The 23,997-nt window shown below is 41.3% G+C and overlaps 2 protein-coding genes across 2 annotated transcripts; one reads left to right on the top strand and one right to left on the bottom strand.

Annotated features, from left to right (window-relative positions):
• Nucleotides 1-15,867: 15,867 nt before the first annotated feature.
• smn1 (survival of motor neuron 1, telomeric) lies at nucleotides 15,868-20,195 on the bottom strand. Its single transcript, XM_061071669.1, has 8 exons — nucleotides 20,085-20,195; nucleotides 19,564-19,635; nucleotides 19,351-19,470; nucleotides 18,507-18,698; nucleotides 17,592-17,795; nucleotides 17,016-17,090; nucleotides 16,713-16,820; nucleotides 15,868-16,071 (listed from the first exon to the last, which is right to left on the bottom strand). The coding sequence occupies exons 1-8, from the start codon at nucleotides 20,130-20,132 to the stop codon at nucleotides 16,015-16,017; spliced, it is 876 nt and encodes a 291-aa protein (XP_060927652.1). The 5' UTR covers nucleotides 20,133-20,195; the 3' UTR covers nucleotides 15,868-16,014.
• Nucleotides 20,196-20,260: 65 nt separating this feature from the next.
• Nucleotides 20,261-23,449, top strand: hspb11 (heat shock protein, alpha-crystallin-related, b11). Its single transcript, XM_061072153.1, has 5 exons — nucleotides 20,261-20,482; nucleotides 20,577-20,683; nucleotides 23,010-23,078; nucleotides 23,177-23,220; nucleotides 23,315-23,449. Exons 1-5 carry the CDS (start codon nucleotides 20,391-20,393, stop codon nucleotides 23,405-23,407), a joined length of 405 nt encoding a protein of 134 aa, XP_060928136.1. The 5' UTR covers nucleotides 20,261-20,390; the 3' UTR covers nucleotides 23,408-23,449.
• Nucleotides 23,450-23,997: the final 548 nt, after the last annotated feature.

Here is a 23,997-nt window from a genome sequence, read left to right as displayed (position 1 = left end):
CAAAATTCTAACATATAGCTAGACAAAGGTGCTATTCAGCCTGAGCCTGTTATGGATACTAATCAATATATCTACTATGATATATATTCTGTATTGCTGATACATCAGAAGTCTGAGGAAGCAAATAGATCCTTTAACTGAAGTATTAGGACCGCGGATTTTCTCTTTTTCAAACATTTTCTGATGTTTTAAACATGCAATATACTCTTCATCCTTAATGACCATGTGGAATGTCAGATCAATTACTCCTCCCTGGTGACGTTAGGGTCTAAACCTTAACTTGTAGTGTAATGGATAAACAGTATCATGCAAAGTTAATTTTTTTTTCCTCATTATGCTTATGCTACCTTATTGTTAAATATTTTGATATGCTCACAGTCATATCAGCTTGTTCTTTTAGCCAATAAAAGATACAATGTATTGTTTGTTAATTCCATTAAAATGTACTGTGGGAGTGGAGGTGGTGATGGTAAACCAAATGCAGACATTTACACAAATGCCTAGATTGGACCTATTTCTCATAGTGTAGCACGCCGGTTGTTTTGAAAGTACCATTCAGTAACAAAGCCTCTCATGTTTCTCAGGCCTCTGTGATAAGTCAAAGGGGCCTGACACACTCAAGTGTCCAGGACTGTAAATGACACCACACACTGGAATCTGTGTCTGTCGTTTGTGTCAATGTTTAACAGAGCAGGACTCCGGAGGGGGGGTCCTGCATTCACTGGGAGAAGATACCTTTGGCATGAGGCAGTCAGGTTCTGTTTTACAGTCTGTTGGAGCGCCAGACTCAGTAGGTTAATGTCTCTGTCGGGGCGTGTACACAGAGATGAACAATGGGGAGAGATTGAGGGATAAAGGGACATTAGGCAGATCGTGATATAGGAGTGTCTGGAGGTGAGGACAAAGGAGGACATCATCTGTGTAACCTGGATCATGAAAGTAGGTTAGGACTACAGTCTGTAACGAAAAGACCCAGTTTCCAGTGGCATCAGGGGACCTGAGCTTCAGTGAAGTGCTGCGGCCCACATAGTGCAGTTCTCCTGGGGATGGGAGGTGTCGAGGTTGATAGATTGAGTAGAATTAAACGGTGCAAACATATGGAAGCTCACAGATGCAGACGAGGAGGTTTACCTGTCTTTTTTAATGTCAGACATTTACATTACCTTTAATCTGGTTTAGATGGCATCATGTTACTGCAGCGCTGCACTTAAGCTCTATTCTAGTTTCTTTTATACCTCCTTCACCGCAGCTCAGTGCCATTCATATTGTCTAGAAGAGCTAAGTGTACAAAATGGGCTAAACCTAAATCCTTCCGTTGCAATATCTCCTCCAGTATTTCACAATAAAAATCAGGAGACAAGAAGAGACTTGCATTTCAACAGTTCTGCGTAAATCTTGAATGAAAACACTTAAGCGAATAGGTGGATAAATAAAGTTTATTCAAAGTCACAAGTGCTTCACATGAATAAAATAACCCCATGAAATAGTAACAGAAAATAAATATATTGTATTGTAGAATCCCTTCTCTAGTTTTTACTTTTGTTTCCGCCTATATTCATTATAATTTTTATATATTTGCTTGTATGAAACACACTACAGCAAATTCCTTGTATATGTGGCAAAAAAAAACAATTCTGATTCTGAACATAACGCAAGTATTCAAACACTACAGGGCAAATGGTGATACAAATCCAGTGAGAAAATGGGTTTTGATATGTTGTTAAGGCTTCAATCTATAGGGAGAGTGTCCCATAGTGTTGGGGTCACAACTTTGAAAGCACGATGGCCATAATTTAGTTCTCTGATACGTGAGATGACCAGTAAGCCCTGGTTACATGACCTTAGTGACCTATACTTGGCCAGAATGGATGGAGCGGGTCAGTGATGTAAGCAGGACCATGCAGTGCTCTCTGTGTGTCTTAAAACGAATTCTACTCTTGATGGGAGGCCGGTGTCAGGATGATGAGATGGGTGTGATGTGAGACGACCTGGGGAAACAAGGCGGTGACAGAGTGAGGCAGGTCCGGTGATGCATGGGGGAAGTTTCCCATGTGGGAGAGAGGGAACGCTTCCAGTGATTACACCAGCTCCATCTATCTCCCAGCCTGTCTGTTAACTGAGTCAGTGACAGCCTCGCTCAGGACAACATACACTGAGTGAACAAAGCCTGTCTCTGTCTGAGAATATTCACTGGACCTTGCTCAAGGAGACACTGCAGATTAGTCACTGTCTGGTGTGTGTGTGTGTGTGTGTGTGTGTGTGTGTGTGTGTGTGTGTGTGTGTGTGTGTGTGTGTGTGTGTGTGTGTGTGTGTGTGTGTGTGTGTGTGTGTGTGTGTGTGTGTGTGTGTGTGTGTGTGTGTGTGTGTGTGGACTAGAGGTTGACAAACTGCAGTAATCATATATGACTAATGACGACTTCAAAACGGCAACTTTTCATTCACATCTCTGATAGTACACTGACACCATGTGTGACTCACTTCCTGCTTGTGTGTGTATGTGTGTGTGTGTGTGTGTGTATGTGTGTGTGTGTATGTGTGTGTGTGTGTGTGTATATACACATCTGTGATCCATTTCTTCTTTCTATTAACACCTTATTCAGAGTGAAGCCCTATATTGTGGCAGAATATGTGTCTGTGGTTGGGTGGGGTTCACTTGCAGAATCAGCAGCAGACCCTCAGCTGTCAAACTGCACCCTGACACCAGCTGCCACACAGAGACACGGGCTGCAAACCACAGTCAGTCCAAAATACGCCTGACGACATGCATGGGCCTCACAAAAGGGAAATTATTTAAAGCAAGAAGTGACACTGCAAGAAAGCAGCTAACACAGGAAAGACAATATTAAAACTAGAACGGTACATACCTCCCCAACAGTGCCCTTATGCTACCACATTTAAATTCACTACATTGGAATTGTTTATTTGCATCTCCCCCGATTTGCATACACAAAAATATCAGTCCCCTGAGCATGCCTTATTTTGTAAACAAGTTTGAGTCAATTATTCTCTGAGAAATCCACACCAATTTATTAAATGCTCCCGCAAGGTTAAATAAAGAGAAAAATATTCCTTTATCAGCACCAGAATCTAATTGGCTCTTCCCTGAACACATTCTGCATCTTTCCACCATGTTTCGTGCCAATCACTCCACTTGTTCTTGCGTAATCTTGTTTACAAACCAACCAACAAACAAACCGACAGGGGAGGAAACATAACGTCCTTGGCAGAGGTACAAATTACAGTTGCTATAAATGAAAAACGGCTAAAAAAAAACCAGTTCAAGTTAACATCAGATCTTCACATAGCCAGTTTTACCATTTCTCCACGCCAAGCATTAAATCCATTGGGCCGGGCTGTTTGTGCAGCATGTCCGGTCAATGGGACTGAGATTAGATAAGGCTGCGTGGAAAGCGCTGTCCTTGGGTCTGAGGAGCAGACACAGCACAAGAGGACATACTGTAACTATGAGACCAATGTTGTGTGTGCATGCATGTTTGCGCTCGTGTAAGATTTAGGACAGAACAGAGACCTTCAGGGCTTTAGAGGCCCCAACAACACATGGAAACATCTACACTGTGTGATGATCATCAGCAGTTGTTGAGATAGTCACAGTGCAAATAAACAAATAAGAGACTGAAAGAGATTTTTGCTGCGTAACAACCAGGAAAAGTAACATCTGATGTATGACATTTCCCTAAAAAACAATAGCTCTACTGTGTTAAATAATAAATGACTACGTAACTTTACCTTGCTGCGTATAGAAAGATAAAGAATGTGGTTACGTGAGGTGAACAGCGAGAGAGGTACGGATCTTTAATAAATACTTTTGCTTGAACAATAAAGCTTTGTTCTCGTGTTTACCAAGCTTGTGAGGCAAAACACCTTGTATTGTTACCACGGGAAAAATAAGTGGATGCTGGTTACATTTTTACTCACGGCTTGGAGGAGACTGAGATTAAACAATATTTCATTTGTGCTGGCACTCAAAGCCTGAGTGGGAACAGTGCTCCACAATTATGTACACACAAAGCCTGTGTAATAAAAAGAAGTTAAACATTTGCTAGTTTAAATATCCTTCAGCATACCAAGAGGGCCTCCAAGCAGAAAGCTCCAGTGGTCGAGCTTTGTTTGAGACGAAAGGTCTTAGAAGGGGCAAACTTTTCCCTGGCATCTCCCCCTGCACCCCTGCGATGGTTCAACATGCCAGAACACCCTGAGGCTGCACAGAGACACACACAGACACACACACAGGTTCAAACAGCTATCCTTATTAGGACTTTGCATTGACTTCCATTCATTGTGAACAGCCTAATCAAAACCACATCCCTTACTTTACCATCTATCAACACATACTTTACCTTAATCTAACCACAATTCCTGTTCCCTCCGAAATTCTATTCATTTATTAGAGGTCCAGCATTCGAACCGAAGCCTTTGGTCCCAATGTTTACAAGGTTTTAAAGAGATAGAATCCGAAAAGTGAAGATTCCCTCATTATCTACTCACCACTATGTCGATGGACGGGTGGGTGAAGTGTTTGAGTCTCATGGGCATAGAAGTACAGTACAGTTGAAGTAACAGGTTATGCATTTTCCTAACTCCAAAAAACAACAGAAAGAACATAACATGCCTCACTGCTGTTGTGTTCGTAATCCCTGACATTCAAATTCGACTCGAAATGGCATCAATTACACCAAGTTTTAGCCTAAATGTCGTGTGATCTCCTCCTTGCATAGAATTTGAATGTCTGGGCTTCCGGACACTTGGATGATACCACAGGAGCAGTATGGAGGCATGTTGCAATTTCTTTTTTTGCTATGAGAAGGAGTCACAATTTACTTCAATTGTATTGGATTTGGCTGCAACAAAATATACCCCCTGAAACTCCAAAAGTGTTTTGTGGACTCAAACACTTCACCCACCCCTCCATCGGCATAATGGTGAGGAGATAATGAGTAAATTTTAATTTTTCGGGTGAACTATCCCTTCAAGCACTGTTGGGTAGCAACACTCATTTGGAAGAAAAGTCTAAAAACCCCATGGCGTTGCTCTTTCACTGAACTCTATGTGCACCAGGCAAATTCAACACTGCAGTTGTTCAGGAATTCTACAAGGGTGCATCCCCTCCTAAACCCCCCCAGTCCCCTGAGCCCCTTTCACCAGGCATGTTATGCCCCAGGACAGGTTTTGTGTTTCAGGCAACATTGCAGTGATGGCCCATTGTCCTCCGAGTACACAGAGCAGCCTTAAGAGGGACTTGTGTGTGTGTGTGTGTGTGTGTGTGTGTATGTGTATGTGTGTGTGTGTGTGTGTGTGTGTGTGTGTGTGTGTGTGTGTGTGTGTGTGTGTGTGTGTCTGTGTCTGTGTGTGTGTGTGTGAGTGTGAGTGTGAGTGTGAGTGTGTGTGTGTCTGTGTGTGTGGTTTGTGTGTGTGTATAGGGGGTTGGCATTCGTTGAAAGCAACTCTTTCTCAGTGGGTGCATGATCTGGGGTGCTTCCTCTTTGCTGGCAAAAATTCAACCTAGTAACATCCATGACCTTCCCCCCTCAGTGTATGTGGGGAGCCGACCATATGTTTACATAAACAGGTCTAATTCATCAGTTTTCTTCCGGGCCACATTAAACACTGACAGAAGCCACGGTGAGAGGCGTCTTAGGAGTGCCTGGACTGCACCTGTGAACTATAAACCATTCATCTAAGCATCTGGAGAAAACATATCTGTCTGACAATATTTCTAACTTGGGAGCAGCAGCAGCAGCAGCAGCAGCAGCATGCCTCAGTTCCCACTGATAAAAGCAAAAAAGTCTGTATGATTAAAAGATCAGGATACAGAGCAAATCGGAAAACAAGTAAATATTCCTCAGGCTGAACCGAGTTCTGACAACACAGCATCCTATTTCAAGACAGGACTTACTGCACCACTGGTGTGAATGACACACTGTTTTTAGGCTGGGAAAATACATGTATATGCTGAGCAAAGGAAACACCCACAGTATCCAGAGCTTCACTGAAGTATTTTCACTTTGGATGCTCACTGGTGAGAGTGTGTGGATCAACAGGGTGGAGAAGGGCAGAGCACCAAAACCAACCAAACCACAGCCCAAAACTGTTGGAGCTTTTACTCAACATAAATGGCCGACTAACAGACCTTGCCATACGCTGCTTCGGTTTGGGGGAGTGTGTGGGTGGATGGGTGTGTCACCCACACACACACACGTCTAACCACTTCCTGGGCCCCACAGAGCTGGGGGAAGCCACACTGGTATGGCCGAGTCGGGACACCCTTGAGTTAAACATAATGCAAGGTCAGAGCACTGAAAGCGAGGACATTCCATCCCCACCTCCGTAATAATAACCGCACTATCTCCGGCTCCCACTGCATGCCTGGGTGGCTTCGGCTGAAACAGCAGAGCCGGTGAGGATGGAGACAGAGAGGAGTGCAGAGGCTCACTGGTGGCCTTGTGGATCAGAGAGGAGGGATGCAGAAAGCAGATGTCCTGTCTGCTCCCACTGAGGATGGACAGGATGGCTGCAGAATGGATTTCTGGACAAGTCCCGTAGGAGCGTGTCATCGTTTGCTTCCTCATTCTCCCTCCATGTCAGAGCTACAATACTCTGTGGATGTGTTATACGCACACAGCAGAAAGATTCAGCTCCAAGACCTCAGAGGATGTGGAGTCAGATTGAAGCAAGACACGTGGAAACAATAATTATTATAAATATAAATATACTATAATCTCAAAGGTCAACCTGGATATCTGGCATTATTTTTAATGATTTATTTACATAACTGATTGGCATATTTAGACACATAATCCAGAGAAATCCCAAATGCCTGGTTCTGCAATCTCCAGATTTAAAATAGCCATGATTTAGTCTTACAAAATCATGCTCTTGGCTCAATGTGATTCCAGCCTCCGGGCAGGATAACACACAGATACATAAACGATCACAAAAAGACACTCTCACTGACTGCGGTTACATTTTTAGCAATTTGCTTCACTCAATAGAAATGAAATGTGTCCCTTTATTTTGACAACAAACATTCTAAACACATAGTTCACTGATGTGAATTTAACATAATGCAAGAGTTTAAGTCTGTTAGGAGGAGCATGAAGGGACAGATCTAACCAGCAAGTCCTCTCCTCGAAGACATTTTCATGACGTACAAGTGATTGTTAAAGTTGGCAGCACTGGTCCCTCTGGGTTCAGGTATCGACTGTGTATAAAGATGAACTCCACTTCCTCCTGTTGGACAAAAAAAGGGTGAACCTTGATAACATGGCTCTTTACCCCAATACTACTGCGCAGGATCTGCCTCCAATTCCTCAAGATGTCAGTATTCGTATTCTCGATATTTTGGCTTCATTTTTGGAAAGTGGAGACACGTTTGCCATTTTAGCTGTTTTCAGACATCACCTCTGGGTATAATCCCAGAGGTGATCCAAGGAGAATTGGCTACGGAGTTTACCCAGAGTTTGCCTTTCGCACAGGCACAACACAGCGGGAGGTTTTCTGCACAGAAGTTTTCACAACAGCATCAAATCCTCTGCATTATTCAGGCGAGAGGTGGAGCAGCCGGGTGCAGCATGCAGAGGCAAGAGGTGACGTATTGAATCTGCTGCGTAGCTCACATGGTTTTGTCTACAGCACTCCGACACTGTCGTCAGCTCTTATCACCACAAACTCTCTTGACTCATCCATCCGTGTCTTCACACAGATAAATGTGGAGGAACTGCGGAGTCTGAAAGCAGCTCAGTGGTTTTACGCCAACAAAGCAATTGAAGTGTTTTCTCCTTCATTTATTGTTTGAGAGCATTTGATGCATTTCATTCACTGATAACATGACACTGACTAAGAAAAAAAAACTACATTCACATGAGAGGCTCAAGCGTTGGCACAAACTTGATATCCGCCGGCACAGAGAAAACAGGGGTGCTTTCACACCGAGGTGGCCCGTCTCATTGAAATGCCACAGACAGGTTCCACAGTGGCATTGAGACAGTGCTTACACACAGAGCCACAGCAAAGTCTCCCAATCTCTGAAAGAGGATCATTAGCATTGGAAACAAAGGCAGAGACACAAATTAATCCTGTGTGAGAAGCAGCGGAGAGCAGATTACACAGTTAAGGAAGCAATGATTGTTGTAGTTGTGAAAAGACGGGAAGTCTTTACCCCGATAAGAAAACGGATAAGGAACTAAACAGAGGGAAGTAAGAGTTAGGTGTGAATCTTTCATGACGTGTGACTTTAAAGATGAATGTTCAGAGTATCTATCGCCAGTCGTCTTTTTAAATCACCTCTTCATCTCTTTTGATTAACTTCCACTAAGGATTCAATAGAATAATAGAAAGGAACAAAAACTATCAAATGTGAGATATATGCTCACACCATTGGAAAAATAATCCTGAAAACGCATGAGATCATTCACTTCTGTCTGAAACACTGCACAGACTTAACCACATTACTACTGTGCAGCACCTCCATGAAGAGTTATGTGTTATTGACCTACACAGCTCATGTGTCTGATATGAACTGCCGCTGCTCGGACGGATCAATACGATGGAGTGTGCCGCACTTCAGGGGGCTAGTGGTGTTTTCCTGTGACATGAATTATAAACCACTGATAGACATACAACTGGGGCCGAAAGGACCTGGGAAGGTGGTCTTTTTGGAAACCAGTACAAGCGGACAATATGTATGCATGCGCACACACACACACACACACACACACACACACACACACACACACACACACACACACACACACACACACACACACACACACACACACACACACACACACACACACACACACACACACACACACACACACACACACACACACACACACACACACACACACACACCACACAGAACACACAAAGCAAGAGAGAGAGACAGAATCAATACCCTATCTTTTCCATTTGCTATATTGCACCATTAGCATTCCTTAAGTATCCTCTTACAATTGACCCCCCCTTCCCAAACACACTCTCGCACACAAACACACTTCAAAAGCCGTGTACTTCCCAAATATGGCTTTCGTTTTAATTTAGCAAACACAAACATCCCGGAAACAAGAACATGTTTTAGACTAAATAACCAAATACCAGCGATGTCAAATGAGAACCGAAATAATACACGTATACAGCCCAGGGGGCGTACAGGGAAGTGTGTGTGTGTGTATCTGTGATTGAGGGTGAGAGAGAAAAGGAGAAACACAGGGTAGACTTTCCATCAAAACAGTATTAAAGTGGACAGTGAGTAAAAATAGTTCTAGGTTAGGTTGGAAGTCCCTTCTGAGCTTGTCTGCTCCGCGCCAACAAACAAGAAGCAGATGTTGACATGGGAACTGTGCAGAGAGGAAAACTCGCAGGAAGACCACCACTTGTAATCCACTGGCAAACAGCTAAGAGGGATACACAGCTCTGACCTAGTTCTCAACTTTTGGTGGATGCACGGAGTCTATGTTTTTCTTCCCACTTTTCCCTTGAGGGTGACTGTTCAACACATGCTGCAACCAAAACCACAGCAGATAAGAGACATAAACACGAGGTTGAAATCTAGAGTTTAGGAACTTTGCAACGTTGTGCAAAGTAAATGTTTGTGAGCAAATGAACAAGGTGAACTTCAAGGGGAGAAGATATCTTTTAAGATAAGAATTTAGAGGTATTCTGGATTTCAGGTCATAATACAATATCACAATTATATTCATTTTATATTTAAGTTAATCATGGAAACTGTTATATGTAACAATATGCCAGCACACGTCAGGTCAGCTGGTATTACCTTATTGTGGAAGCGAATTGCTCAGTATATAGTCTCCTTCATGAAGCCACTACGAGAAAGACTGTAATTCCCGGCTGTAATTTCTGTTGTTTTAAGTTTTTATTAAGCAATAATTGGATGCAATATTCCATAATTTCAAATATAGTGTCCTATTGTATGGTTTTTAATTAGTTTTTGGGGGACCTCAGGAATGCTAGCAGTGGGGCACAGTTACAATGTTGATCCTGATAAATAAACAAATCGATAGCAATACAACAAAAGTCCAATAAAGATATCTAATATACCAATAAAGAAGAGTTTAAAACCACAACCTTCACTCAGGAGCAGAAATTGCTCTCACATCAGGTTAATCATCGATATCAAGTTTTTTTTATCATGATGTTTTATATATTCGACCACATTGCCCAGCCCTTAGTTAAATAAGAGCCATCAGGAAAAAACAATATCAAACAATAACCTGGTGCAGGTGCAGGCATCATACTTCATGACAGAAGTATTCCAAACTATTTGGGCTTATTTAAACATCACACAAAGCTCGTATCAGCACAGAGGCAGGTCTCTGAATGGACTGTTATTAGTTCTGGGTGAAGAGCTGTTATTCTGGGGACGTGGAGGCAGAGACACATCTCCTCCAAGTTTAATTAAAACATCACAGAGAGCTGAGCGAAGATTCAAAGTGGGCCAAGTGTGTAGAGGCAGAGACATCAGTCCCAGCTGGAAGTGTGTGTGTGTGTGTGTGTGTGTGTGTGTGTGTGTGTGTGTGTGTGTGTGTGTGTGTGTGTGTGTGTGTGTGTGTGTGTGTGTGTGTGTGTGTGTGTGTGTGTGTGTGTGTGTGTGTGTGTGTGTGTGTGTGTGTGTGTGTGTGTGTGTGTGGAGGACAGAGTTGTGTAGGGGACAATCAGAGGCTCTCTTACCTGTGAGGAGTCCAGGAAAACGCTCTTTCTGAACTTCCCTCGCCGTATCTCCATTTCCAGCGCAGAGCCGCGGGCGACGGTGGCTCTGGCTGCTTGATTTCGGCAAAACATCGTCTCTGTGCGTCCTGGCAACTTCACACACAGAGAGAGAGATAGTCCCAGTGAGGAGACGATCAGATGAACTTCTTCTGAGGAATCCCTCCGAAGACTGGAAAAAACAGCCAGGCGGTGGATCCAGGTCCCCCCCACCACCGAACGAAAAAGTCCCCAGAGATCAAACCTCACCCGGACCCAACTCTGATAGTTCTGGTGAAGCAGCAGCTGAGACACAGCGAGTCCCACAAGCAATAGAGAAGAGAGAGAGAGTTCAGGAGAGTCCTCATCCACAGCTGACTGTTCACTTTCCACACTCACACTGCGCGCGGGACGTGTGACACAGTGACACATGTGGAGGAGTTCAGACCCAACTTTGCTCCACTGAGACCTCTGCTGGTGTGTGTGTGTGCGTGTGTGTGTGAGAGTGTGTGTGCGTGTGTGAGTGTGTGTGTGTGTGTGTGTGTGTGTGTGTGTGTGTTCCTGTACTTACTGTGAGAATCATTCTATGCAGAAATGATAGTGAGGTCATTTTGGTGGTCCTCACTTCTTCAAAGGGTGGTTTGAGGGTTAAGACTTGGTTTTAGGGTTAGAGTTAGGTTTAGGGTCAGGTTGAGGTGTGGGTGCAGGTAAGGTTAGGTGTAGGTTAGGGTGTACTTGCACAGATGTGTGAGGACCATTCACAGCCAAGGATCTAGAGCCTATGAAGTGACATTGACATTTTTTACATTTCATTTAGCAGACGCTTTTATCCAAAGCGACTTATATTAAGTGCATTCAACATTTTGGGTAAGGGGCATTGGAAGGCATTATTCCAATGGGTGTCCTTGCTAAAACAGACAATACATACATGTGTGTGTAAAGCATAAAAACATATGAGTGGACAAAGATAAAATTGTTTTATCCACATTTATAGGCCTAACATTTTCATTCTGGCATATAGCTTTCAAGATATGTAGACACATTTTAAAAACTTTAAAACCATTATCAACATCTTTTCCTCTCATGTGTGTTTTGTACCATATTTCCTTTGTTTACTCTGCTTTCAAAGAGAAAAGTCCACACCACACGACATTTCACTCTACTTCTTTTCAGTAACAAGATATCACGGTAACATCTGCCTGTGCATTTATAGAGCTGCACAAAAGGTAATTTACATATAAAACTATATGGTGTGGAACCTGCCATGTTTGATATCGCTGCAAAGCTTGAGGTTTTCACTAAAATACTTAAATTTTAGGGGATGTTTGGCATTGTGAATCCACCAGTGGGTCCAGCTAGGTCCATTAAGTTAACAGCTCGTGGGTTTTACAGCCTCTTGAATGAGAATACACCTCCTTACCCTAAAAGATCCAGAGTCTGTTTAAACTACACGTTTTAAATAATGTTTATTTAATGCACCTTTGATGCATGACAATCAATAGTTCTTCAATAGGCTACCAATAATGCAGCATACATACGGAGGACAATAAAATGTGGGTATTCATTTTCCCTTTGGTTTTCCATTTTATTTATCTGCAGTAGAGCATGAGGCTCCAGCAGGAATGTGATGAAGGAACGTTTGTGGCGGCACCAGGACTTCAGTTCACCTGCTGTGAGTTGAATTCCTAAGGGTCAAAAGGTCATCGCGGATCGGTCTCGCCAAGGCAGAGGTCGTATCCTGGTAGTCGGTGATAGACGTCTGCTGGGAAGTCACATGAGAAGTCCCATAGGAAAGCACATTTTATGCAGATAAGATCCAGGTCAAGGGTCTCACATTAAAGTTGGCACAGTTTGAGTTATGAACTGTCCACCAGCTGTCATGGTAGCCATGTGTGTTTGCTCTTCATTCAATGAGTTTCAAGTGAGCATTGTACCTGTGTCCGCACAGTGCTGAAAAGACAGTTTATTTATAAAGCACTGTTCGTACACAGAGAAAGATTCCAGGTGCTGTACAAAATCAATTTAAAATCAAAAAGCGCCACTTAAAACACTTAAGAAAAACAATTCAAAAAGGATTGAAAGGAGAAGAATAAAAGAGGTAAAGACAGTTATAGAGGTGAAAAAAATAGAATAGAGACTTAAATAATGTAAAGATAGGTAAATGAGTAAAGTTATACATATAAAATAGACACAAATATGCAAAATAATAAAACAAAACAAGATAAATAAAAAGATGACATGACAGTACAGTGAAGATCTGACAGATCTCAGATCTTTTACTCAAACAAAAAGGAGCCTCAGCACCAAAGTGTAGAAATACACAAGTCCAGCTTTCAACCTTTTATTCAAGTAAAAACACATCTTAGCAGCAACATATATCAAAAGTAAAAGTAGCCATCATACTGAGTGGCCCATTATATTAGTGGATTATAATTATTGATTAATTAATGTGCTCATAACTTTGAATGCATCCTCAAAGGGAGTGTGTGAAAATCCCAATTACCAAGGCTACAGTTGTGTGTTTCCTGCTCACAGTACGACTCCTACACTGATATATACTGTTTCTCTTGAGATTGTCTAAATATATGAGGATCAAAAGAAAGAGGAATCACAGGAAGCTGAAAGCCTGGAGTCAAAAAAGGCTTTGTCAACACAAGCTGTAAATCAGTGCTTTAAGATAAAGTCTAGAATGTCTGTAATTGGGAGCTGTTCAGTATGATTTGCCAACTATTTACAACAAAACTGATTCAACATTAGATACGCAATTAACTGCGAAAATCCTCACCGTCTGGCATCCCAGTATCTTTTTGTGATGGCGAGCGTGTTTTGTTCATTTTAGTCATGAGTTGCAAACAGCCTTGATATTGCAATCTGTCGTCTGTCAGCCAATCATCCAATCTGAATTCAGGCTCTGTCTGCAGACATTTGTTTCTGAAAGAGACTTTACTCAGTTATTCAACAGCTTGTTGTTCTGCGCTTGTTGTTGAACAAAGTCTCACACAATCCCGTGATTGAGTTCAGACTAAACATATTTTTAATGGTTTGCCGAATGGTCTCGGACAAAACCCACAACCATTAACCCCATGCACTCAGTTGTGTTAAATGGTGTTTGCACCACAATCTTAAAAATGCAATGATGACTATTGATCAGCAGTAAGTGCTTGGTCTCCATGAAAAAAGGGGAAAGGGACTGGTGCAGCCCCTGTCTTCCTTTTTTAATCTCCCCCCAGTCTCTTATTTAAAAGCAGGATGTTTGTTGATGTTGGGAGCTTGAGTAAATAACTGAGGGCGCTGTAACTCACGCAGCAGTGAGATCTCACTTGGATGTCTGTCTGTTTCCTAGAAGGGACTATGTGAAATGCAGATTATGTTTACAAGCCTCATGCCGCTCTAGTCAGTAGGGGGTAGACAGTCACAGCGAGAAGCAGTGCTTTCCCAAGCGAGGCCTGACCCCCTTTTAACTCCTCGCCGGGCTCCATCGAGCCCTTTGGGCAGCTCAGTTTGCCGCAGAGTCGGGCGAGCAATGGGCTTATGTGCAGGCTTTGCCGCGGTAGATTTTAAACCCATCTGTGGGGAAAAGATAGGTCTGGTTTATCACCTCTCATTTTTTATTGCATATTCTATTTGTAAATCCCACAAACTACACACAGCCACTGTTCCATCGTCCTTTTCTCTGCCGTTTTCTCTCGTTTGCATATAAAATAAAAAAGGAACACAAAAAGTGACTGCTCCAGTGAGAATCAGATACAGCAGTCAACACGGGCACAGTGGGCTATGAAAGGCAGACCACAGTCAGTATACAAACAAAAGAGCCGCTCTTCACTCAGAGAGCGATGGCTGTGGAGCAGCTGGAGGAGGATCACATGGTATAAAAAAACAGGACACAATCATGTTGTTACATCCCAACACAAAACCCTATTCTGTTCCTCTCTCTCTCTCTCTCACGCACACACACACAGATAGTGTAAGACCAATTGCCCACCAGGTTAGAACCAGAGGAGTGGGTGTAAGCAGGCAGCAAATCACCAGTGTAGATAATACAGGAAATCTGTTTAGCTTTCTGTTTGAACGTGCTACAGGCTCAGCAGAATGACTGTGGCCGCTCCAACTGTAATTACATGTGGTTTTACTGTGTTCTAAATATAAACCTACATTCAGTATTTGCAACCATTTCCCAACTGTTCTTACATTACTGGACCTCAAACATTCCACGATCTGTTTTCAGGACAACTCAGGGATGAAAAAACCCTCCCCAATATTTTTTTTGATAAAAACAGTTATCACAGCCCAGTATGTTAGAGCTAAGAAAGAAAGAAACCTCGTGTTCTGCCACATTAAGTTATGCAATGCGAGTATCCATCTATTCTCCTTTAGGTTTTCTCATCAATGTTTACATTCTGCCAGGTTGAGTTTGTTGAGCGTTAAAGATAATCGGACAAAACGTTTTCAATGATCTTAATGTCTCAGCGATTTTGTTCAGGAATCAATCTTTATCTGCACATACGGCTCAATGTGTCACACAGTCTGTAGCCGAATCCCCGCCTGCTATCTCCCTGAAATATGCATCAATCTTATGGGAGTTGAAAAATATGATGATGGATGTGAGCCTATATTGGGCAGAGGATAAGGGGACACCTCAGAGAAAACTCAGGGCTGAGACGCAAGATATATACTGGAATGATACTCTGAATTAACTGCGTGGAAATCGCTTGAGGGACTAAAGCAGGACTCGCCTCTGATGTGCAGTCAAACTGAAGAAAGTGAGGTGAGAAGCAGACACACTATTAGAAGTGGAGGGTTCCTCTGTACGACAGTGACTATGTGCAGGTTAAACACCATGCTATGATGTATTCATGCCACCTTTCCCTATAACATGAATATATTATACTAGTCTGACTTCTGCTGGACAATGCTTGCCATTACAACAACACACTATTTAGGACACACACACACACACGCACACACACACACATTTGCATAAATAACCTAAATCAAACTCTTCCCTCTTTTGCTAATATTTAAAAGAAATTATAAAAAGGGTTAATAATAATCTACAGTCCAAGAAGTTTTCAATTCACAACATTATGTGTAAGCAGGATAATTCACAGTTAAAAAGTGAAACAAAAAAACCAAGCCAGTTACCAATGCTGCTCTGATAGCTTTTATTTGATCTATTTACAAAGAATACAAAACTCTGGTCCTTGAACTGTGATGAACAATATTTTCACAGCAAGTACACTTAACTCATAACGTTTCCTTTTGCCACAAGAATGAAATCTTGACTGGATCATTTCATTTGTGGTGCAGTTTTGTCCAGTTGGCAGCTTCTTTGCGACCTTGTTTCAAACCCTGTGAAGAAAAAAAAAGATTAAGTTAAGACAGCTCCACTTTTAGAACACAAGGACACCGCCCTATTATGAACCTTTGATAAGTAGAATTACTGTCTCTCACTTGAATACATCTGCCAACCAGTCAAGTAGCAACTTACACAAATGTCTGTGAAACCTCATATGTCGTGAAGACCTTCAAGTAATTTAATAAAGAGAGTATTCAATGTGTTTTATCATGATAAGTGTTATTCTTGTGTTTTAGCCAAAAATGTGTGTTGTGAGGTCCCAGTGACCTTGATCTTTACCTTTAAGCACTAACTTCTATCAGATCACTCAGTAAAAGTGAAGTGTATTCAATTGGAAAAATTTCCCTCATGGCCTTCCAGAGATATTACGTTCAATAAAGTAAGACGTATGTAAGGACTGAGAACAAAGAAATCTTAAATCCTTGAGCTTCAGCGGTCATTGGTGGCGTGGACAAAAAGACTCTTCTAGCTGAGAAGCATCTCAAGATGGAGCAACTTTACCCAAAAAGCAAAAAGTGTCCAAATGGCCATTTGTCCTCTTCGCTTCACTGCATGATACAAGAGACTGAGCCTGTTATACAACTGTTACCTCTTTTATAGCCCATAATAAGCCAGTTAGCCTTTGTGCACATACCAGGTAGTATCCTGTGTGATATCCACTCATGTACCAGGAGATGAGCACACTGCTCAAGGCCTCATCATCCTCCATGTCAGGGCTCATGGGTGGAGGTGGAGCCATCATCTGAGACACATAGAGCAGAGGGAGTGTGATCAGAATGTAAAGACTAGAGGCTGATTATATTTTTAGTCAATCACTAACATAAAAAGTTTGTTTCTCTTTTTACCCACTGGATTAAAAAAACACAACCTAACCCTCAGATAAATCAGTATCTGCTGTAGCTTCTGCATTTATATGTAAGACATATTGCCAACTCACTGGTGGACCAAGCGGCATCATGGGAGGCCAGGGAGGAGGTACAGGTCCATGGCTACCAGATTGCCCGGTTCCCTCCTACAGGACACAAAGGACAAAAAGTGATTGAAAACCACACAGTAATCTCAGTATTCAAAGATCATTTTACATTTGAGCTAGGTTGAATTTACATATAATAAATGTAATCTCAAGCTATTCAGGTCTTATCATGCAGCTCATGTGCAACTGCAAGAAGGCTCAAGAATACCTACACTCTTTTTAAAAGACATTTCGTCATTCTTCTTTTAATGACTTTAGGTATAGAGTAACATCAACACAGAGGGAGAATCTAAATTACAGCATAAATCAAATAAAAGTTATTGCAATCCAATCCAATGCCAACTCGGAGCAGACTTTGTTTATATTCCATTTTCATTGCTCACATGGTAAACATTGTATTGTTCACATTTCATTTTACCACGAGTTCAGAGCCAACCTCCTCACTAAAATAAAAACATTTACATTTTAGTTTCAAGCAGTAATGTGAACGACAACAGTCTATTATCAGTTCACTTTACTCAGTTCAGACTTGTTTCTTACCTGACTTAAGGCCTGCCTGGGGAGTAGGTTTCCACACCAGGGGGGTAGGGGTGGACATGGAGGACACCCGGGGAAGCTGGGAGCCCACATGGGAGGAGTTTCCTTCGGGGCCTTGGACTTCTGGGCTTTACTGTGTGACTGTTGTTTGTGTCGGGTTTGTGTGGAGGACTCACTTCCCTCTGTTGATGATTCCGCCTCATTTACCTGAATTGCACAGACACACCGCTGTAACCATGATTTGACATTTTCTTTTTTATACTTTGGAATTGAATTTCTGATTTAAATATAAATGGGATTTTGGAAGCAGTGACAACAGGTAGAGTTCGAAACTGAGGTGAATTAATTTACAATCCATAAAAGATGGAAGAGTTATGCAAATTACAATATAATTTTTGCACTGCTCGTGAGATAGCAATTAATTTGTTATGTTCATTGGATTCGAAGAGGTATTATTTGATGAAGTACTTTGACATTTATCTCACTGACCTCATATGTCAGTAGCTTTCTGCACATGTATAACCAGTAAAATGAACAGACAATGTAGAACTTTTGGGCAAAAAATTGGGTTGTGTTAATTTGAAGAGTGAAAGACAAACTTGTGGGAACTGTTTGAGGGGATGATGAGTACACTGGAAAGCAGGTGATCTATTTTCAAATTAAATTGCATGTGTAAAAGGGGTGAAAATAAATAATGTTCTGTTAGGAAGGAAGCTGATTTCTTATGATTGTGAACTAAAATCTGACTTTTAGAAAAATACATTTCAGTTATGCCATCAGATGTTGTTGTTTGGATATGACCTCATATCCTTTACATTTGGCACAATGGAATCATACAAATACAAAAGCATTTAGCAAACAAATGCTGGTGTGATAACAAATAAAATCAGTTAAACATTGTATTTTTGTTTGTGTTACCTTGACATGTGTTTCCTCATCACCCTCTGAAATCTCTGTTAGCAGGTCTTCAAGTTTCTGCTCCTCCTGGTTGCCGTAGTCTGTATAAACAACCGTACAGGTGGCACTCTTCTCGTCTATAGAGGAGATTGTGGCGGCATAGAGCTGACCATCCTCTGACCAGTAAGCACAGCAGGAGTCCCCCACCTGCCACTGAGACACAACATAGATCCAAATTAAGGTTGCGGTGCAGGCTGGTCTGAAGTAAACTGAATTCAGAAGTACATTCGTTGTAAGCCTCGATACTTAACAGTCTTATGTGTTAAAATGTACTGTACACTTTTACATGATGTTGATATAAATGCTGTCATAGCGACCCATCAAAACATAACTAACTTTTAAACTTCCTACTTGAATAATTATCATTATTTATAAGATTCAGATCATACGACCAAAACTAGTGTATGAACGTACCTTTTTGTATTTTACAATTTAAACAGAGCTGTGAGGTGTGTGAGGACATTTTGCTGGAGCCAAATAGGAGGGAAATAATTCCCTTGGACATTTTTAAGATTCGTTCAGCTATGGAAATTGACATACATATAGGAAAGATCCCTGTGAATTTTAATCCAATCTGTGGAAATAAATCTTACCCCCAGATCATGCACTAAGGGGAAATACTGAGGAATCAGAGAACAGCAGTGGAGCACAGATCTATAAAATTGTTCATTTGAGACATTTGGCCAAGTTCATGGCAAATTACAATTCCGACAGTCAAAAGTTGTCCTTTCTCTTCCTTCAGAGAGACTGTAGTTGTGTCAACATGTTTAAGAGAAACATTAAAATCAGTCAAAATTGTACACACTTCTTTATCTGGCAGTGCGTTGGTCCTCTTCCTGCTCTGGTTCTTTTTGTTATTTTTGCGTTTCTTCCCTGGTGGGTCTTTTTTTGATGCTTGTGGCTCATCTTCACCTTTCAGGGCAGTCTGTCAAAGAAAGCAGCGGCACCAGAACCATGCAGTTAGTTAGAAACACAAGCATTTTTACACATGTACAACAATGCACAACATAAATCTTACCTTGAAGGTTGCTACTGCCTTGTCATACGCCTTAATGAGTGCTGTGTCATCCCAGATGTCAGAGTCATCACTCTGGAACAGAGAACCAGACATTTAGAGCCTCAACTAACATACCTAACTAACTAACATAGTAACTAGCATGTCCTATTCAGCAGGAAAATAAAATAGATCAGCTGTAAAAGATTGTGGGAAGAGTTTGTATTCGATCTTTATATATTTGAAGTGTTGCCCATTGCATCCTCTCCATTGTGGGAAAGGATGCTTCAGCTGTGAAAGTGCCACATCTGTGTGCAGCTAAACCTAAACACACATTATGTTTGTATCAGACATTATCACAACATCCCCAATAACGAAACACGTCAGGCAGACTTCTGATTTAACCGTTTTTTCTCTTTGTTAACCAACTTAGCCCAACTCAGTTTGTAGCCTAGCCTGTTAGCTTCCGCCTCTGCAGCGGCTTGAAAGGCTGCGGACGTGCTGTTCTCTCGGGCCTGTTGGTGTGTGTGTGTGTCGGGACGAACCTGAGCAGATCCGCGGGTGAACAACGTGTCCTCGCAGCCATTCGCCATGGGAAAGTGCGCTGAGCTCGCTGCTAATTGCTAAAGAAGAAGTAACTGGCAACGTGCGTCGCAACGTCTGATGCGCTGGAGTAGTGATGACGTATAAACCTGGCGACGCATCGGTTGGCTTGGTAACGACGGGAGCTAGTTGTGTGTCCACTACTTGTCAACACGCAGCGAGTCGTGGTTTCCTGTTGGATTTACTGATATTAACTTCAAACTGCGAGCACCGGAGATCAGAGTCTTCACCGAGCCACCCGCAGGAACATGACCGACTCCTCCCTGAGTTCTCTGGGGGCAAAAGTTGTTGTTGCTTCGTCCAGCGATGAGAACCATCCTCCAGAAAATATCATCGACGGGTGAGTTTGGCTTCTCCTGTTCGAGTTGAAGTCTAGTGTATCTGCATGAATGTTGTCAACAGCTGACGGTGTTTTGCTCGTCTCCCTCACCCAGAAACACTCAGACGTTCTGGATGTCCACCGGGTTGTTTCCTCAGGAGTTTATCATCCGCTTCCCCGAGTCCACTAGCATTTCCGCTGTGACAGTGGACAGCCACAACGGTGTGTATACATAGTGTTCATTCATCAAACTGTGAAAGTCAAATACATTGAGATATTAGGAAAGAACTGCTCTGTTGTGCCTTGATGTCCTCCATCACACATTGCGAGCAAATTAATGAACTAGAATGAAGTGAAGTGCACACAAGACCCAACAGTGTTCTTATAAAACTACATTTTAATTCACTTTTCCCTGATTTTTTTGTTGGATCTGCACCAAGTTGCACAGACACAGAAATATCAGTCCCATAAACACGTAATTTTTCTATCATCAAGATCACAAAAATATGAAAATCAGTGAAAATGTTGCAAAACTCACAAAGTTAGAGGAAGTGATTTAAAAAATTGTTTTCCTGGATCCACGCCAGCATCTACATCAATATTTAATGGGTTGTTTCCCGATCAGTACTGCGTCCTTCTACTGAGTTCCCTGGTTATCGTTCCAGTTGTTTGTTGCGTAGTCCTGCCAACTAACTAACAGTTAACAAACAAACAAACAAACAAACACAATCTCCTTGGCGGCAGTAGTAAACGCTTTCCTGAATTTGTCCAATTTATGATTAGTTAGATTTGAGAGAAGACCTAATATGTGTGATTTCCACAAATTGATTCTGGGGACCTGTGGAGCCAAATATACATTTTATAAAAATAAAATAATTATTAACAAGAAATTTGGTGTCTGTATGAAGAAGAGCTTCAGGAGTGTGGTTAAATAGATAGATGAAAAAGACAGACTAAATCATTTACTGGTATCACAGAATAAACCCTTTTAGAAGCATATAACGATCACATGACTTAAACATGTGTATAAATCTACCTTTGTGTATTTTACATTCACAATATAGATTTGAGCTGCTTTACAACATTTTCTGGAGGCAAATAGGTGTTAAATAATTTCCATGGAAAACATGTAAGTTTATATTGGTCTATAGAATTAGAAATACATTTCAAGATACCAGTGCTAATCCAATCCGCAGAACTAAATTCTACCCCCGGATCACGCACAGGGAATCATTACTAGATGAATCAGAGTTCAGCAGTAGAGCATAAATCTAAGAAATTATGTATTTCTCGGGTTTGGCAGAGTTCATGGATTTTTCCATTTCCAACAGTCTCAAGTTTACCCCTTTCATCCTTAAAAGAGACTTTATATGAAATGACAGACAGAGATATATAACAGAAGTTTAAGAGGAATGATAAAGCTATCCAGAATCTGCTCAAACAACCTTAAAGAGGCACAGTGCTGCAAAATCTATACAACTTGAGAAAATTAATCAGTGCCTCGGGAGACTGAACAGAAAAGGGCATATACATTTTGTTTTACATCAGTCCAAATCAGTCGTGTTACAAATATTATTATCACTGCAAAGAAAAGTTAACTGATCTTTATTGATGACTGGACAGATTTAAGCCTTTTAAGATTCAAGACTTATCCATAAAGTATCCTGAATGTTCATGAATCATGAAAGATTTGACCAATATTATTGTTGTAGATCAGGTAGGGATTAACTTCCCAGTTTCTTCAGCTGTGTGAGTTTAGAGAAGCTGACTCTCTGATGTTTGTTGTTCCAAATATAAGTAGAGATATTAGAGTTCAGAGACTTCAAAAGTGCTGTGAGTGTCAAAACAATAATTGTGTATTCATCCACTCAGGATTAATCCTAATGGCCTTGGCAGAGAGGTTAATAAATAATAACAATGAAGGTGACACAGAGAGGGCACCCCCGTCTGCCTCCTTGGCACACTGGAGAACCGTCAGACCTCAGGCCATTTCTGTTGACAGGGACTATCGAATCTGAGGAAGGAATTTTAATCTCCTTAATAGACTTGAACCCAAACCAAATTTTCAGAACACAGAGAACAAAAAAGAGCATTTCACAAAGACAAAGGCTTATAAATGATCAATACCAGGTCTTTATGAGTGTTAGGATTCAAGACCAAGTCGAATATTACGTTTTCTGAGACTCAAGAAGGTTTCTTTTGGGTCAGTGTAACTTGCAATCAGAAGTAAAAAGCCCTATATTTTAATATTATGACCTGCTGAGAACACAGAAACTGTATGAATAGTCAAGGGAGTATCAATGTGATTACATGTTATACTGAAGGGGGCTTAAACGCCTGCACCAAATTCCATGGCAATCAATCCAACAAAGACTCCTTGAAGCCCTGCTGCTAACATTAACTACCTTTTACCACATTGTCGAAAGGAGTTTGTTGATTGGCCTTATGTCCAGACCAAGATGTTCTCAGTTTGGCATATTTTACTCACGAAATCGCAAAATGCAGCTTTTCTGTAAAGACAAATATGTCCTTTTTTTTTCTTTTGCAGTCAAGCAGCTAAGGATTGAAAAGAACACTTCACAAAATGCTTCTCAGTTTGAGTTTGTCACAGAGAAAGGTAAGAGAGAACACCCATCTACAATATGTGTTTGAACATTTGGTTTAAATACCCAAAAATTGGCAGAATTTGACATTGACAATCTGATTGTTTTGTAGACTTTGAACATACGGAAGGGCATCTTCAGTCGAACACTATTTCAGTAAGTAGAAATGAGATAATTATTGTTGTGTAAAACATTTGAATCTATATAATAAGCAGGTAAAACATCAGCTTGTTGATATTTTGTCTTTCAGCTGGATGGAAGCAGCGCAATCCACCTTCGTTTTATCATCACGACAGGATATGATTACTTTGTTTCAGTTCACAGAGTCACTGTACAAAATTGACACACTTGGTTATTGTGAATTAAAGCAGATATTTTTTTTTAATATATGTATATGTTGCTTTATGCCGTTATGGGATTGTTGTAAATGTCAAGTGACCTCATCATATGCTCAGTCTGTTCTAATAAGGGACAAACACACTGACATCTCCTCCCTCGTGGCTGTCAGTGTTGGTGGCAACTGGAGATCTGATAAGAATATTCCATGAATATGTGAGGAGCATTGATTTAAAAAAAAAAAAATCAATGAATGTATGTCCAAACAAAATTAATTTTATTGTCCCGAGCTTATCAGTGAAGCTGCAATTGCAGACAAAGCATATGGTTTGGAGCCCTGGTGCATTTCTAAATCTGGCGTATAATTCAGAAATTATCATCACCCATTTAATGTTATGGATTCACTTATGGGGCTTTTACTTTTATTCCACATTCAACTGTTCCTGCTAATTTCACAAGCTGATAGTTGGCAGAGCTTTAGAATGAAAGAGTTGGATTGTGATGAATGGCAAAATTACTTACGAAGGAAGGTTTCTCTGTGTGAGAATTAGAGTTAATTAACTAGTTTAGAGCCGTGGGGGCTTAAATTGGCATTGG

This window comes from Limanda limanda, chromosome 5 (genome assembly GCF_963576545.1).
Source record: "Limanda limanda chromosome 5, fLimLim1.1, whole genome shotgun sequence".
NCBI lineage: Eukaryota > Metazoa > Chordata > Actinopteri > Pleuronectiformes > Pleuronectidae > Limanda > Limanda limanda.
The sequence above is the reverse complement of the archived record's forward strand: the minus strand, read 5'-3'. Positions and strand labels throughout refer to the sequence as shown.